General features: G+C 31.6%; 1 protein-coding gene across 3 annotated transcripts in view; it reads left to right on the top strand.

Annotated features, from left to right (window-relative positions):
• The window catches only part of LOC129947308 (U-scoloptoxin(01)-Er1a), a 47077-nt gene that overhangs the window by 27954 nt on the left and 2343 nt on the right, over window positions 1–16780 (top strand). For 2 of the 3 annotated variants that reach the window (XM_056057827.1, XM_056057825.1), the window contains exon 2: window positions 13476–13723. In XM_056057827.1, the coding sequence (XP_055913802.1) occupies window positions 13678–13723 (46 nt within the window). In that variant the 5' untranslated portion in view covers window positions 13476–13677. Of the gene's footprint in view, window positions 1–9883; window positions 10222–13475; window positions 13724–16780 lie in introns of those variants that run through there. The other variant, XM_056057826.1, reaches the window with a different exon arrangement.

Here is a 16780-nt window from a genome sequence, read left to right as displayed (position 1 = left end):
ATCCCAATGAGAGATAATTATCTGGAATTTTGTTTATAACTTCATTTTGATGTTTTTAAGAACATGTAACAATTCTCATAAAATCTGTGCCTTCAAAATGTTGATCACCAAAATTAGATAAAAAGATTTTTCGTGACAATCTTAGTTTGTATAGCTTCAATCGTGTTTACATCTTTATTTCAATTATAACTTTGTCCCTAACATTTTTGCATACGCTTAATAATTTCAAAGATAGAGTTCAAAAAATAATAATAGTAGGAAGAAGTTATGTTATCTTAACAATTTCTTTTTTCAAGTACAAAATGCTCCAAAATGGCAAACATTTTGTAACTAGCTGTCGATGAACAACTTCAATGAATGTATCTGGATTTTAGAGCACCCAGGTCATTCTAGGATGTTCTAAACCATGTCCTTACCATTCTTGTTTCTGAAAATAGATACGGTTGGTATATTGATGGAATACTGCATTTGTTAGTGTGTTGCAGTAAAATTTACCACAACAAGTTTCACCAGCCTATCTCATATCCTTTTTCCTTTTTTTAAACCTTCCTTTCGTCGTTGCGGCTTCAAAATATTTTAAGAGTTCACTTGAATCCTGTTTTCCATCAGTCAGTGTCGTGCTCTTATTGTATTTTGGAAAAGCAAACAAAATAAGTCTTTCATTGGTAATGCGGAGTCCACATTTTAAGTTACTTTTAAAATTTGTGACGGGCGTTCACAAAATGCATAATTGTGTGACGGATGAGTCACGAAGAAGGCTTTATTGATTGTGCGATAGGTGGCCCACCAAAGGAAAATAAAATAAAGAGTTTACCAATGTGCAACGAATAGTTTGCATCCTTTCTCTTATTTGCACACCACCCTAAAATTATTATGGCTTCATGCCCAACCTAAAGTGTTGGAATACTAAGGTAGGTCACCTTACGATGTGTTTTTCCTTCATCTAAAATGGTCTGCACGGAAGTCTACGGGCTTAGAGTCTAGATTGCGAACTATCGGACCCTGCCTCTCAATCTTGGTTGAGAAATGCCAAGGTTCCTAATTACAAGAACACTTTCCTAAAGTTATTAAACTGGGCCGGTTCGGGATGGGGTATTTTATTCCCGAACTCTCAATAATTTTTCGTTTACTTTTTTTTAGACCAATTGGATTCGACGGATAAGAACTGAACTCGTCCATTAAGCCAAGGTTGGTATTCGAATCATCAAGGTGAAAGAGACCACTAAGGTTTGACTGGTTTTTGAAATAGGCATGCACCCCAGCGAAAAAGCCGATGTGTCGCAGTTAGACCGAAAGAGAACACCAGATCATAAAAAAGGGTCAGAGTAGGATAGCATACTTGTCTCGGCCTCTTGGATGAGGGAAGTTCGCCATGAATATGGCACTTTTAAAGAAGCGAAAGAGAGTGAGAGGTCTTGAAAGAAAAAAGTAGTGACAAATTTTTGAAAAAAAGAAAAAAAGGAAGAAAAATCTTGTAAGTTTGCGTTGGGTGATAATAAAATTTAAAATTGAAAAAACCTGATCAGATTTGTAAGGAAGGAGTTGTTTAAAAAATAGGATAAGGAAGAGGCAGGATCGACTTTTGTTACCAAAAAAGGCTAAGTGTTTTTTTTTCGAGTGAGTTTTAAGCTTTTTATATTTGCTCATAATTTGTGGTTGGCTACAAAGAGCCAAAAATTTAACCCGCTAGACTTTCGTTCGTTTCCTTAGTCTATGGAGATCGCGGGGCCGGCGACCGTAAAATTCTTTTGTTCTTAGCGAACTTTCCCAAGGTGACCTTTCTTTGTATTCTTTGTTACAGAACCAATAGTTTTCTTTTATTGTTTGTTCTTTGTGTCAATTTAAATTGTAAAATTTTTTTTGGAAAAAATTCTGGGGTTTCTCCCCATATTTATAAAGATAGAAGAAAGTTTTGTTAAAATCAATTGTTAAAATTAAGCAAAAAAAACTAACTTAAACTTATAAAATGGAAACTTAGCAAAAAAAACTAACTAAAACTTATAAAATGGACAATTTTCAAGAAGAAATAGTAAGAAAATATCTGGAAATTGAGATTCTATAAAAAAAAGTTCATTTAACGTTTGCAGCTTTGACATAAAATAAAAACTTCAAGAAGGGGGTTTGTTCGTAGACTACTACATTAACTTGTGGTATTGAAGCGAGCTTGAAGCTCGTCTCAATTCTTTATATACCTGAATCGAATTGAAAAGAGCTTGATTTGACTGGATTCCGGTCGGGAGTCTATTCAGAATTTGTGAAGAAAAACCTGCGTGGAGGAGTTGGTTATATAGATAATGGATTATGGTCTATTTGCATGCTTGTGTACACAAAAATATAGTTTTGTTTCAATCAAATTTTAAAAAAATCAACATGGAGTAGGTTCTACATTGCTTAACACGAACCAACTATCTTACTTGCACTTTACAAGAAACATCGAAACACCATTTGCATTTTAGAAAAAACTGTCAAATTTAATCATTCTTAAATATTCTTGTATGGTGGAAACACCAAAAAGATTTATTCAATCTAAACTGAGGTAAGCCTTTAATGGAAACAAAGCAAAGCTTAACTATCTTTTCCATTGTTTTCTCTTACAAAATTAACCCAGTTAGTCCATTTTCATTAACAAAACTAAATATAATCAATAGTAACAGATTATTTTTTCCCCAATGGATTACACATAATTCCAAATGCACAACTACTCAACCAACACAACCATCGAGATACAAATGCAATATCGGTCGTACCAACATTTGAGAACGAAATCACATAAGATCCATTCAAGACTCGTATAAATGTCAAAAACCCGTCCGTAGTAAGATTCTACTTTAACTTTTATCGGTAGTATTCATACTATGGATATTGTTTTTGTTATTCGTGTAAAATCCTACTATACTATGGATATATTTTAAAACAAAACACCGGTAATATAAATCACCTTCTCGTCACTTTTGAAAATATTTGAAATGTTGAGGCAAGTAAGTGCTGTGCAGAAACGAAACCGTGTGCGTTGTTCAATAACAATTAACAATGTCGACTGAAAATATGATTTAAAACATATCGACTTTTTTCTTTGGGGCCATCCCAAAGCCCCACAGTTGATATTTCTGAAAAATAATCGTTTTTTTTTAATATTTTTAATATTAAAATTTATTGAAAAAAAAAACCTTTATTATGTAATTTATTTTTAATTTAAGTTAAAACCTTGTTATACTTTAAATTTTGTAGTTATTAAATTGCGACATGTTGCATATATTTTTGGTCTGTTCGTTAACTTCCCAAACAAAATTTCTGTCGATGAGTCGAATTAAATACATTTCTCTTAAGTTTGAATATGTTTGATTAAATTTATTAATGCTTAGAGTCGATTAGATAGATTTTTAGCTTTCCATTTCTCCAAAATCTTCGAAAGCAGTTTTGTTCTACAAACGAGCTAGCTTGAAACCATTTGGCATAAAGACCTTTTTCTGCAGTCTCAATAAACTTATATTACCAAATACTTTTTCCACAGTATAGTCTGGTGACGACGCGGCTTGACTCGACGAAAACGATGTTTAAAAACCTTCGACTTGTATCTTATCCATGATGCTCTTTCATTATGTAATATTTCTTTTATATATTTTTTGTATCTTTTCTTAATTGTTGTTCGAGTTGTAAGTAATGCTATTTTTTTTCTACTGCCAGCTACATTGGATTACCGTTCCATTGCGCGATCGACAGAAGAAGATGATTTATGAGACTTTAGGTAGGGTATCCTATAGAAGATACAACAGCTATCTACTCCATGAAAAGGTCATACAAAGACGCACCATCATCAGCATTGGTTTGTTATGGTATATACATTATAATGCCACCGCGTTGCTCCATGACAACGACACAGTACCTCAACTACTCGGATGAAACACCACCAAACGAATATCTTTCCTGACTTCAGCATCATCGTCATCATCCATTGTTGAATGCTGTGCACAGTTTTAATTAAAGTTCCGCATTATTGCATTATGATGGTTTGGTAATTACCTCGCACGTTTGGAACTAATTAAGGCTTACCAAAGTCAAGCGAAAATCCGACTGCTCTTATATACTTTGATTTTGTGATCTTGGGAGGTGTCGATTCCGATTGCTGCTGGCATGGCGTCCTCCTCAGCATAGCTTTTTAAAATTAATGGATTCATGGCGAAATATGATTTTTTGACTCGACATCCTATTTACGGGTGATTCGAGGATTTATATTGTTGGCCTAACCATGACTTCAGATTGACAGTTAAAAATAAAATGTTAATTGTACAGTACATGGGTATTTCCAACAAGTCATCATCAAGTTGGTTTGGTATAAGGGGCAAAACATCCTCATTCTTTAGGTTGCACTTCGTCCTTGAATTATTTGTAGCCTCGAGCTTATGCCAATTCATCGTTAAGACTCCATCATCTCACCGTGGGACTTTTATTTTTTTTTAGCGGATGTTTGGGGCAGTATAGTTTTTCTGAAAGTTACACCTATAATTTATCGGAATTCTTTTCATTTATCCATATGCCTAGCAAGGCTTTGAATTGGTGGTGTGAATTGCTGGAATGAAATGAAGAAAAACCACAATTCCATGGACACATCGATTGAGGTTGGCCGTTAACAATGACCATTATATACATATCGTACTTGGTGCTTGGAACTGACGGACGGTATCTAGGTTTCAACATATATAGGCTTATTTCTTGTTTTGCATTATTTTGTGTTCCGTTCTTCATTGCTGCGGGCTTAAAGGAGAGTTCGAGGTTTTGTGCGATGTGACCTCGAATGAGTTTAAGTTCCTTGTTATATGCAAGAGAGGTTAAAGTATGTAGTTATACATGTGTTGCTTACACCCAACGACGTTAACAAGAAGAAAACGAGTGAGACTCTGTTATTGAAAGTGAGAGGATAACAAGATTTTCTTGTCAAGAGTCATTTATCTCAGTATCAAGGTGAATTTTTGTATAGTTGAAGGCTTGAATTATTTTAAATTACTTTCAAATTATGATTTTTTGTTTTGTTTACGATTGATTATGGTAAGAAGTTTGAGTTATAAAAATAAATATCAATATACAGCATTTTTAAAAATTCTAATTTTTAAATACGACAAAATTTTCTAATTAACTTCAATTTCAGAATCAAATTTTTAAAAACTTCTAAAAGCAGCTTAGTAAAAATCCACAAAACCACAGGGTCTTGTTTTTTGACAATTATAAGCGATTTCAACCTTATTTATTTTGTTTAAATTTCATCCCAAAAAATGCAGAATTCAAATATTTCACGACATATAAGTACAAGAAAATATCCTAAGATAATTTTTCAATACTTGGGAACGAAATGGTAGTTTTTGTTTGCAATTTTACATACACATCATGTTTTTCCAAAATTCAATATTTTTAGATTTTCCTTGATTTTTTAATCGAAAATATGTTTAGACCTTAAGCGTTTTGCAATAAGAGGTTTAATTTTGATATGACAAAAATGCGATTACCTTTTAAGTGAAATCATTGAATTTTTATTTTATTGCAAATAGTGTTTTAATCACATTTTATTGGTAGCCAATTCGAGAATAAACACCATCATAACATCTTGCTTTTGCTTTGTGACTTACACTCACAACTTAAACTTAATACAAACGCAGTGGCGAAGGCACCATACAAGTCGATTCCTATCGACTTACCTTTTGTAAATCTCAATATCAACAAGAAAAACTTCATGCAACATGTATATAAACAAATCATAAAACAGCAACCCTTGTGGCATCGACATTACTTTACAATAATTTAATCAACATGTATTTGCTTCTTTCAAGGTATGCCGGGTTATTAATTTATCGCTGAATAGAGCAAAATTTGTTTTCTCTTCCGTTTCCTCTTTTACTTCTCGCTAGGCGCGTGCTTCTTTATTCAACCAACGTTTTCTTAAGCATAGAAATAACCCGATGTTCACCGCCTTTCTTTCGATGAATTTCTATGTATCTGAAAATTCACTTGCTTGTGCAAAAACAAACAAGATTGTTGCGCATGTCAGGTTGAGCCTAAGCAAAACAGAACGTTGACGCACTGCACTACACTTGTTATTCATAGAGCAAACAAAAATTCATCCATTCTGTATGGAAAAAAAGCCAAACGTAACCCGTCTTCTATGGACTTATTTCATATTTTCCTTCATTCTCGGCGGATGAAGTTTGAGAAGTAGGGGTTGCCACTTAAGCAAAATTGCGTAGTGGAATTATTTTTGGCAGAAAGTTACTGTAATTTTAATTAAGTGGCACAAGTAGCCAATATTAATGAGGCAGATTGCAGTGCAAGGTGTATAAATAAAAGTGTGAACAAAATTTGAATTGGAAGTGATTTGTGAAATGTGGTTGCATTTTGTTTAAATTTTAGTAACTTAAAAGTCACAACGGCTCTTATAGGAATAGATTGCTGTTTGAGAGATTTTCTGTCAGATGAAAATAATGACTTTGAGAAACTTAATTTCTTAAAGAAAAAAAAAGTGGTAGAAATAGGACACTCTACCCCTCCTTTGAGCTTATCCATTAAATTAGAAAGCAAATATTTCTGGTGTTCTTTTCAATTTGATTACAAATAAACAAACGGATGTTGAAATCGCAAAGTGAGAAATAGAATGTTTTGAGTCTTGGCTTGGCTCTGATTTCATAGAGAAATTTGAATCAATTTTCGAAAGTCTAAACGCTAACGGTTGCGGAGAACCGCCATTGAAAAAGATATTGCTTGAAACGGATTCAAAAACGCGCTATAAACGCTTTTTTGTACACAAATTAAAGATAATATTATAGGTCAACTTAATGCAAGATATAAATCTCTTACTAATTTAGTATTCTAAGATTAACATTCTTAATAAATGGAAATAGGATTCTTTTGTAGCAACAATGCCGTATAAAAAAATATCTTCTTTAATAAATATTTTTCATGGAATATTCGATTTTAGGGCTTTAAAAAATGAACTTAAAGTTTTTGCATACAACTCCATCCCTTCGTCACCTTGAAGACATGTTAGACATGTTACGCGACACATTTCCTCAATTTTTTAATTTCAGTAGATTGTTTTTAACACTTCCGAATAGTGTTACTTCAGTTGGGAGATCTTTTTCAGCAAGTACATTTCTGATATTTTTTCTAGTCCCTCATTTTTCTCCGACTTAACTTTATAAATAAGTCACGCCTCGCCACTGATACAAAGTATTGTCAAATATACAATAATGTCAGATTTGTCAGTAAAGAAACGGTCCCAAATGTATAAATTAGAAATTTACAATTTTATGTAACAGTGTTGTCAATATAACACGAAGTTTTAAACTCTTAGATGCCGATGCTAACTGTTTGACTATTAGCTATTTCAATATTGTAAGAACTGATAGTGGTCTGCTCTTTCTTTAACTTGTATACTTTTATTATCTTCGAAGTTTACATTAAGTATTTTTGTTTTCAACTATTTCTGTTTCCTTAGAAATTGGAAAAGAGACTGGGATGCGGCTTATATCTTGAATTTTAGAAAAGATATTTGAGTCGAAAATGATAGGAACTTTTATTAATTTTATTAATTTTTTTAAGGTATTTATTTTTTGTTAAAGAACTTTGAATTCGATTTTTCTAAAAATTTAACTGAATGTTGACAACATTATTTTTTAATAGATAAAATCAGTTTGAAGCCAATATCTAAAAGTTTTGAAAAGATATTTGAGTCGAAAATCAATGTTTACCAACTTTTATTAATTTTCTTGTTTAGGTTTTTATTTTTTGTAAAAACAATTGTTTTTTCTCACAATTTTGAAAACAATATTTTTTATAAGCTAAAATTAGATGAAAGCCAATATCTCAAAGTTTTGAAAATTATTTTACAAAGTTTGAGTAATTTTTTTTTTAGGTTTTTATTTTTTATAAAAAAAATTTCAATTCAATGTAGTTTTAACCTGATATCAAAAACGTTATTCTTCGTTGCAACAAATTGCTTTGGAGATACAACCATTTTCTATTCCTAAGATTTTCGAGGTGACAATTTTGTTTTCAGTTTTTTTGATTTATAAAAAACCCGTTAATTGGATTTTTTCCAAAAATATACTTGTTTGGTATCACGTTACAATAAATAATATAAAATTTAACACAAGTTTCTTTCGTTATTGGTTGGTTAGATATTAAGGGTTAACCAAAATGTTTACCTTTTTTTTAAACTGCTATGGTAAAAAAAACCACCCACACATTTTTCTTGAGAGCCCTTTCTGCGCTATTATCTGTATAACAACATTTGTTGAAGTCAATATCTCTTCTGGTTCTTGGATGACGAAAAAACGTCGCGAACATACAGACGTACGAACGTACCTACACACGCACGCACAGACATCTTTCAAAAAATCTTTTATTTTGACTCTAGGGACCTTGAAACGTCAAGAAATGTCAAAATTTTCAATTCGACAAATCAGACCCATTACAATAACTTCCTATGGAAGTTAAAAATAAATAGCTCCTATGGTTGAGCCATCGAAGTTCTAAGAAATAATCAAATAAATGGCAAAGATTCACCTTACCTTGTAGGCAAGTGTATTAGAACTGGTCAAGAGAGCAGAGCCGACGAGACTTTTGCTAGTCTCGGTCTCGGTCTCGTCAAAATCCAAAAATGTCTTTCTTGTTTCAGTATCTGCTGCGGGCACGCAGAAGACTAACGAATAACGGTAGACCAAATGGCATTCCGAATATCTGAAAGCTTGACGTTATCAAAAAATTCCCAAAAGGTGCCCTTTATTTTCGATGTGAAAAGAAAATTGGACAGTTTGAATGAGCTTAAATACAAACAGATCTAATCGATTGTAATTTTTTTGAATTTTTGTTCTTCTAACTCGAAGAAGAACATAATACCCAAAGACATCGACTAGACTCTCGGCACATTTCGGTATAAAATATATAGCCCGGTCTCTGCAGGTTTAAAAATGGTATTGTCTCGTCTTGGTTCAAAGAGACGAAACCGAGACTAGTCTCGTCTTGTTGCCAGCGCCAGGTACCCAGTTATATTCCAATAGGTAAATGTCAAGGAGTCATCTGCCATAAATCTTTTGTCTGATAAATATCTATAGCCTATAATCAATTACAACTTACAATACTTACAAAAACAAGTTGAATTAAAAGTTGTCTTGAGGTTTGATAGATAATTTCAATTTGACTTTGCTTTTCTGTCGAGTGAATGGAATTACAAGTACTTTTCCTTTTACTGTTTTTAAGTACGAGTACTTACTTTTTTTGTAGACTCTCTTCTCTGCCTTAAGTTCGGTCATACAGAAGTAGCTTCGAAGGCTATAATACGTTTAAAATTTTAATTAATCCTTTAAAATGGACTCACTTTACCATCACTTGCGTGAGATGTCATGGATGAGAAATTTTTAAATGATTTAAATGAGACTTTAAACTTAAAAAAACACTCTTTATAGCTAGAGTTTGAAGTTTGCCTAAGCCTATCTACAAATGTATATTCTAGATATATGAGTATAGGCTAATTAACTGCGAAAATTACTTTCCATTGTTTTTGATACAATATCTCGCTCATGATAGATTTTTGATAGTTTTTTTTTTAATATATTCAATGGATATTTTCAGTTCAAAGTAAATTGAGTAATTAACTAAAGTTTGAAAGAGAATCCAAAATGATGCAATGACAGTGGCGTGCGCGCTGCTAACACATTGCATTGTAAATCGCGATTACGATTATTATGTGGGTGGAAGTGGGGCAGGAGCTCAATAAAAACAACAACAAAAATAACCAATATAAATAACTTTGCGATTGCATAAAGTTTAAGTTAAGTAATTTTTTTATAGGCAATTTTGAAGACCACTCGCTGAGACGAATACACTACTGCTTTACAAAGTGAAGACCGACGATGATAACGACGACCAAACGCGGGTGTAATATATTTTTTCAAAAAAATAAAAATTTATTTCGAAAGAAAATTATTTGGTGAAGTGGATTTATCGTGAGAAAATTTGTAAGAAGTTAGGAAGATCGCTGACAGCTACTTTGATCGAAGATCTTCATTTTTTGTTGTTTTGTGGGAGGAAATTGTGTTTTTTTTTTTTTTTGTATAAGGATGATCATGTTTCGGATATGATAAATTACATCTCATTTTTTGTGATAATGTTGCAACAGTGGATGGTGCTGATGTGTTTTGAAATTTGAAGGAATGGAATAGTTTGCAGACCTAAGTGGTTAGTGATTGAAAAACTATATTTTAATGATGAAGTTGTTATAAAAGAGAATTGTTTGTAAAGTAATGACAAAAATTTAATCAAGCGAAAAGATATAGTTGGATTGAAAAATGTGTTTGTTGTTTTTGAACCCATACTTTAAATAGTTATTAGCATGCCACGCTATGTGTCCATCTGTCAAAATATATTAAAGTCTCATAAAGTATTGATAACCACATTTTGTGTACTATTGATTTCAGTTCTTAAGAAACTTGAGTCGAAAACTATTATGCAAAATAGTATAACAATATAACAAATAAGTTTGATTTCAATATCTTTTTTTGTTCCTAAAATATTTTTGTCGAAAATAAATCTTTAACAATTTTTGGTCTCTTTTTTGGACCTTTCTATTTTTTATAAAAAAATGCCGATTGCATTTTTCTAAAAAAAATTACCTAATATTAACAATAATATATAAAAATCGATACCTTAAATGTTTCATATGAGTCAAAATTCAGTTTTTAACAACTTGTATTAGTATTTCCTAGGCTCTTATAAAAAATCTCTTCATTTATTCTTAAAATTTTACCAGATATCAAAAACGTTAATTTTCGATGCATACAATTATTTTGGAGGAAATATCATTTTTTGTCAGCAAACTATGATGGCAAATATTAGTTTTAAGTATAAAGAAAAAACCGTTAGTGGAATTTTATTTCGAATGTATACCAATTTAATATTACGTGACAATAATATGTATACAATTTAATTGAAGTCACCAGCGTTATAAGTTGGAGAGATGTTTTGTGCCAATCAAATTGTTCTTATTTTAATTGTAATTGTGAAAAATCTTCTACACAATTTTTTCGAAAATTATTTTTGCATGTTTTAATGGTTCTATCTGCAAAACAAAATTTATTTGAAGTCCATTATCTCCTCTTTTTTACAAGTGCACCTACAAACATCTTTAAAAAAAACAGTTGATTTATATTCTAGAGGCATTGAAATGTCAAAAATTTTCAAGTCAACAAATCAGACCGATTACAATATCTCCTTACTAGAAATTTAAAAGGGTTGGGATGCGACCCACATTCAAAACATCCTTTTAGACTTGCACCTGTTTTGCAGAAGCCAAAAACGTTTTTTCTGGTAATAGATATTTTATGAACTTATGAGCATTTCGTATCAATTATAAAACTTTATATATATGCTGCGATAATTATTTAAAATCATCCATGAGAAATTTTAGCGCAAAAAGTAAACAAAAATAAGTTATTTCAAGCTTTTAATAAACATGTAGTTAAATATGACACTTTGAGATACTCGTATTTAGATTGTCCAAAATATATAAAAATAATGAATTTATTTTTTCTCAAAAGTATGCTTTGATTTTTCGTACAGTAAATATAAATTTAAAAATCGAAAAAATTTAATTTATCGCAGAAGCCTATAATAACCAATGGAAATTTCCTCCAAAAGTAAATATATTTTGTTTGTTGACTTTTTTAAAGCTGTTGAGCTGTCAGTCAAAGCAAATGTTCAGCAAATTTGAAATAGAGCTTTCGTTTGGAGTCACTATACGTAACATAACGTTTTTTTAATAACAATTGTCAAACGAAAAGTAAGGTCAAAGCTTCATTGTAATAGCATGCATTGAATTCCTACGGCTGAACTTGTAAACGTTAGGCGAATCCGAATCCGAAGCTGAAGCGTGTTTGTGTTTCAGCCATAAACCTCAGTTAAATTTGTATGCAAACTTGGGTTTTCGTCAACACAAAACGGACTACAGCAGTTTTTCAGTCAGTCAAATATTCACAATATTGTAGTGATTTTTAACAATATCAATGTGTTTTTGGAGGGCTTATCGTTCTATTTTTAACAATGACATAATTTGTTTGAGTGTCGACCTTTAAAAATGACAGTTTTTCACAAAATGAGAAAACTCTTTATCATTAATAAATAATGAGGTGGCGCATCGCAACCGTTTAAAGAGAACTAAGCTCTAGGGACTTATAACTCTCAAAACATTTCTGTGTGCGAGAAATATCAGGGTTGGAGGGAAACTACAGTTCTATGTCGAATTCGAACTTTTCATGACCAGAATTACTCTTGTAGAGATTTGTCAATTCCTGGCAAGACACAGTACCCGTAAAATCACAAAACTTTGGATGGCAAACTTTCCACCAATAATTCTCCAATACAAATATTGCTTTCTATCTACAGGCAAATATTTTTTACAAATAGATCTTGACTTACTTATGTATGTACATATTTTGTTGATTAAGTCAGGTTTACTTAATTTTGTACTCTTTTCGTAATTTGTTCAAATAACTTTCTTGATTTATTGTTCAGCTTATTACCTACCTTCTCCATATAAATTCTTACACAAAGAACATAAAACCTGATCCAGTTTTAATAACTCCAGTAGTTGTAGGTATAGATAGACGGTCGAAGGTGAAGCCTAGAGCAATGTTCAATATGAAAACTTTTATCGTGCGTTGTTGGGTTGGCTTGACATGTTTATATAATTATATTTACATTTTTTGTTCTTAACAAGTCAATAATTCACTGGATATTGCGCAAGATTCAAAAAATAATCACCCATAGCAGCATAAAGGTGGTTTTGTCTTTTCTTTCAATTCCAGCTCGATGAAGTCAGTCTTTGGAACTCGTGTCTTTTAATGATTCTAAGGTGGGTGTCACATTCTCAATAAGTGTATTGATAACTTCCCCATTTCGATTTGACTTTTTTTTTATATACTCGCACCTTTTCCAAGACCCGTTTAAGATTTCATCAACCTTGCATTTAAATGAATTCGTGTTTTCTCGCATAGTGACAGAAACAGTGGGAATAATGTATCGCGCAAGAGTGACATTTTTGCGTAAGCTTTATGATATCTTAAATCTGCAACAATCGAATGTCGCGACGACGACGCTTTGAGACGAGACAAGATAACTGACTCACTGTTTGGGTGGGTGCCATGTTGTTCGGGCTTTGAGTTATGCCTGCCTTCTTAGTGCCTGCCTACCCTCAAGTCGGTGTATTTCTTTAAACAATATTACCTACTTCTCCACAATTGCAGTTTACTCACTACTCACTATTTCAATCGATTGGCGCAAATATGCTAATTCGAAAGTGAAATCATTTTCTCATGTCAGTCAATTGAGAACCTCCAACTATCTAAATACATAAATATTGTCAATTTGTGGTGTCAATGGTGACACAATGGCATAGTCATACTAATTAATTATTTTATTCTTATTTTTCATTTCAGATCAAAGAACGTCTGCACACTGTGTTGGTAATTGATTCTGCTGCTGCTACCGCCCCCACTTTGGCAAAAGACATGGCATTTATTTGCAAACGTCTCTAGAATCAACAAGAATAATAAAATAAGAAACAAAAAAAAAAACATTCTTCAATGGAAACATAACAGTTATTGGTCAACTCTGTCAGTTTGAAGTCTATGGACGAAAATGGATTACAGTTATAAGTTTTTATGGCTGTCCGGTATACTATTAGGTAGGGAGAGTATACGTTTATCATTGTGTTCGAATTGACGGATATCACTTTAGTCTTTAATTGAATCTATTAGTATTCTATTGTGACAGACTTGTCAAATTGATTAGACGGGGGGGTAATGTTCTGGATTATTAGAACGTTTGGTTTGTATTATTTGTATTTTATTATCATCGACATTATATGTTACATACGTATTGCATTTGGAAAAGTGTTAATCTTAATATGGAGATAGTTAAGAAAGTTTAACTCAATGAATGAAAATCGTTGACTATATTTTTTTTAATGATTGTAATAAATTGGAGAGAGACCGTGACACACTTAATATAAATTGATTAAAGGTTAACTGATTTTTGTGCATAGACATTGAAACATAGCTGAGGGCATTCACTTTAATTATTGTTGGAAATTGTTGTAGTTTTGGAAAGAAGGAGCCCTACATAAAGTTTTATAAATACTTTTTTTAATCCGAAAAGTTGCTTCTAATCGAATCTTACTGCTTATTGTTTACGTTTATGATAGTACCTAATACCATGATTAGTGCTGCATTTGATGTTGATCGAATCGAATCCGAAATCTTAGTTTAATCATAATAAAAGATTCTAGTATTTTTTTTTTTGATAAGAGTCTACATTTTTTTTTGATTTTGAAACTTTTGGGTTTAAAGGAAAAACGAAGACAAATTAAAATAAAAAAAATGAAAGAGATCTCTGAACTTTATTTTAAAAAGACACTTTTTTTAAGTTTTTGGAATTTCGAGATTAAGTTGGTGACAAGAAAAAGATAAAGTTTGAGATATGTATCATACGTATCGTAAGCACAGATCGACAAAGTGACTTTTTAATTTTAAATAATTTTTATTAATTCCGACAAAGTAATTAATACATTTTTTTACAGTTCATGGTTGTTCAATTAGGTGTTTCCTGTATTTTAAAAATGTACCAGCAAAAAAGTTTGTTTTCAAAAATTTAAACTTCATTGATTTCTCAAAAAACATTCACTTCTAAAAGTTTTAATTTTTTTGTAATTAATTTTGTAATATAATAAATAAATAAAAATAAATAAATTGGGTGGCGCAACAGTCCCTTTGAGAACTAGAGCCTAGTGAATTATAACTCTCAACCATTCCGGTGTGCGAGTAATGTTGTCAGGAATGGAAGGGACCTACAGTTTATATGCCGAATCCGAACGTCTAATTTGAGAGAGCACTTTTTCATGACAAGAGTTACTCTTGGAGAATTTGTCAATTCCACGCAAGAGGCAGTACCCGTAAAAAGACTTTAGATGGCTTAGGCAGGGATCGAACCCAAGACCTCTGGCATGACAGTCCAACGCATCATAATATAATACTTTTTTTTAAGACTATAAATAACAATGGTCCCCATACAAATGTGTTGGTAAAATTTCGAATTTTCTCAAAAACAAAACGATTGATTTTTTTTTTATTTTACCTAAAATTTTTCGTCTTAATTTGGCATCTTTCAATATAAAAAAACGTATTAAAAAAAAAAGTATATAACCTATAGCTCTAAATTTATTTGTTAATTTTGGGGACATTTTTCACTGGATCTAAATTTCTACAAACTTCTAGCTGAAAACATAATAAAGGGTCCGCCAAATAACTTCTTTTTTTTTTTGAAAACATCGAGTGAAGCTTCGGGTATGTGGCACGTAGCGGCGTTCTGTTGATACCAAATGTTGCCAATAACCTCCTCTTCAATTTTCGTGAACAAAAATTTGTTCTACATGGCACGATAACTTCTTGCTCATTTTCGAAGAAATATAACCCAATTTTACCTATGGATCAAAATCCGCACCAAACGGTGACTCATTTTGGGTGTATCGGCTTTTCAAAGTATGCGTGCGGGTTTTCTGTACCCCAAATGGGACAATTTTGCTTGTTACATACCCGCCAATGATATTTTTTTTTTTTGCAAAATCGGCATCTTCTCTAAGCGTTGTTCAAGCGTATAGTTTATAACCATATTCGTTCAGCAGAAGAATAAAACTCATTACCTGTCAAATCAGACATGAGCTAAGAGTTACCATTCACGAAATAAACACTAGTTAAAAAAGACGTTAGATGGCGGATTGTTTATTTTATGGTAACTCTTTATCTAAATATTTGATCACATTATTTCTAACAAAACATTAAAACCTATGTTGTTTACCCCAATAAATAAAAATCAGCATCTATAATAATTTATTGTCGCCTTAAAAGTTACAGTTACAGTTTTATTAACATAGTCGTTTACATTTAACTAATTATAAAGTATAGTATAAACTGAGTTAATAAAACCCGAATGCACCATGACTTAAGTATTTTAAGTAATTATTTTTTGTAATTTAAAGTTAATGATTAGTTTTGATTGCAGTCTATATAAACTACACCTACACGTGAATTAAGAAAATAAATTCCTATACCAACTTTTCACACCATTTTTTTTTTATAATTGCATTTCCGCATAACTGCTCCAATTAAATATTCAAGCTACTATACTAGAAAACAAGATCAAAATTTGTTGTTTTCCCTTTTGAAATTCTAATTAGACCGCGTTCAGGAGATATGTAGATAAACGGTACACCTAACTTAAATATTATTATCTTTTTGAACTCAAGATAAATGTGCAATTCTAATTCTGTTCTATATTCTACTTTCCTGCTGCAGTTGAAAATACCTGTTTGACTTGTGGTGACTTCATTGTCTGGACGGAATTGATTTTTATCTGTAACTTACCATGCCGGAAAATAGATGGACACTAGTTAAATTGATTTTAAATTATGTATTTTCTTATTTTTGCAAGAAAAAAATGCATGGGTAATTTTACACGTGGTGACCCAGTGGAAATGTACAGAGTTTTAAGTAAAATAAGTACAGTTTTCTTGGAATTATTTCAATCTTAATGTTGATTAATTAAATCATATATAAAAATGCTCACAATACTCGTCGTACAAATTTATATTCATTGCATTTGCTTGTTTCGAACAAAATTGATTTAATTTCAATTCAAAAACATAAGCTTTATAAAATGCATTATTGTGTACCTAAAAGTAACTAGA

The sequence above is a fragment of the Eupeodes corollae genome, chromosome 2, assembly GCF_945859685.1.
Source record: "Eupeodes corollae chromosome 2, idEupCoro1.1, whole genome shotgun sequence".
Lineage (NCBI taxonomy): Eukaryota > Metazoa > Arthropoda > Insecta > Diptera > Syrphidae > Eupeodes > Eupeodes corollae.
This window is presented reverse-complemented; position numbering and strand designations above follow the sequence as displayed.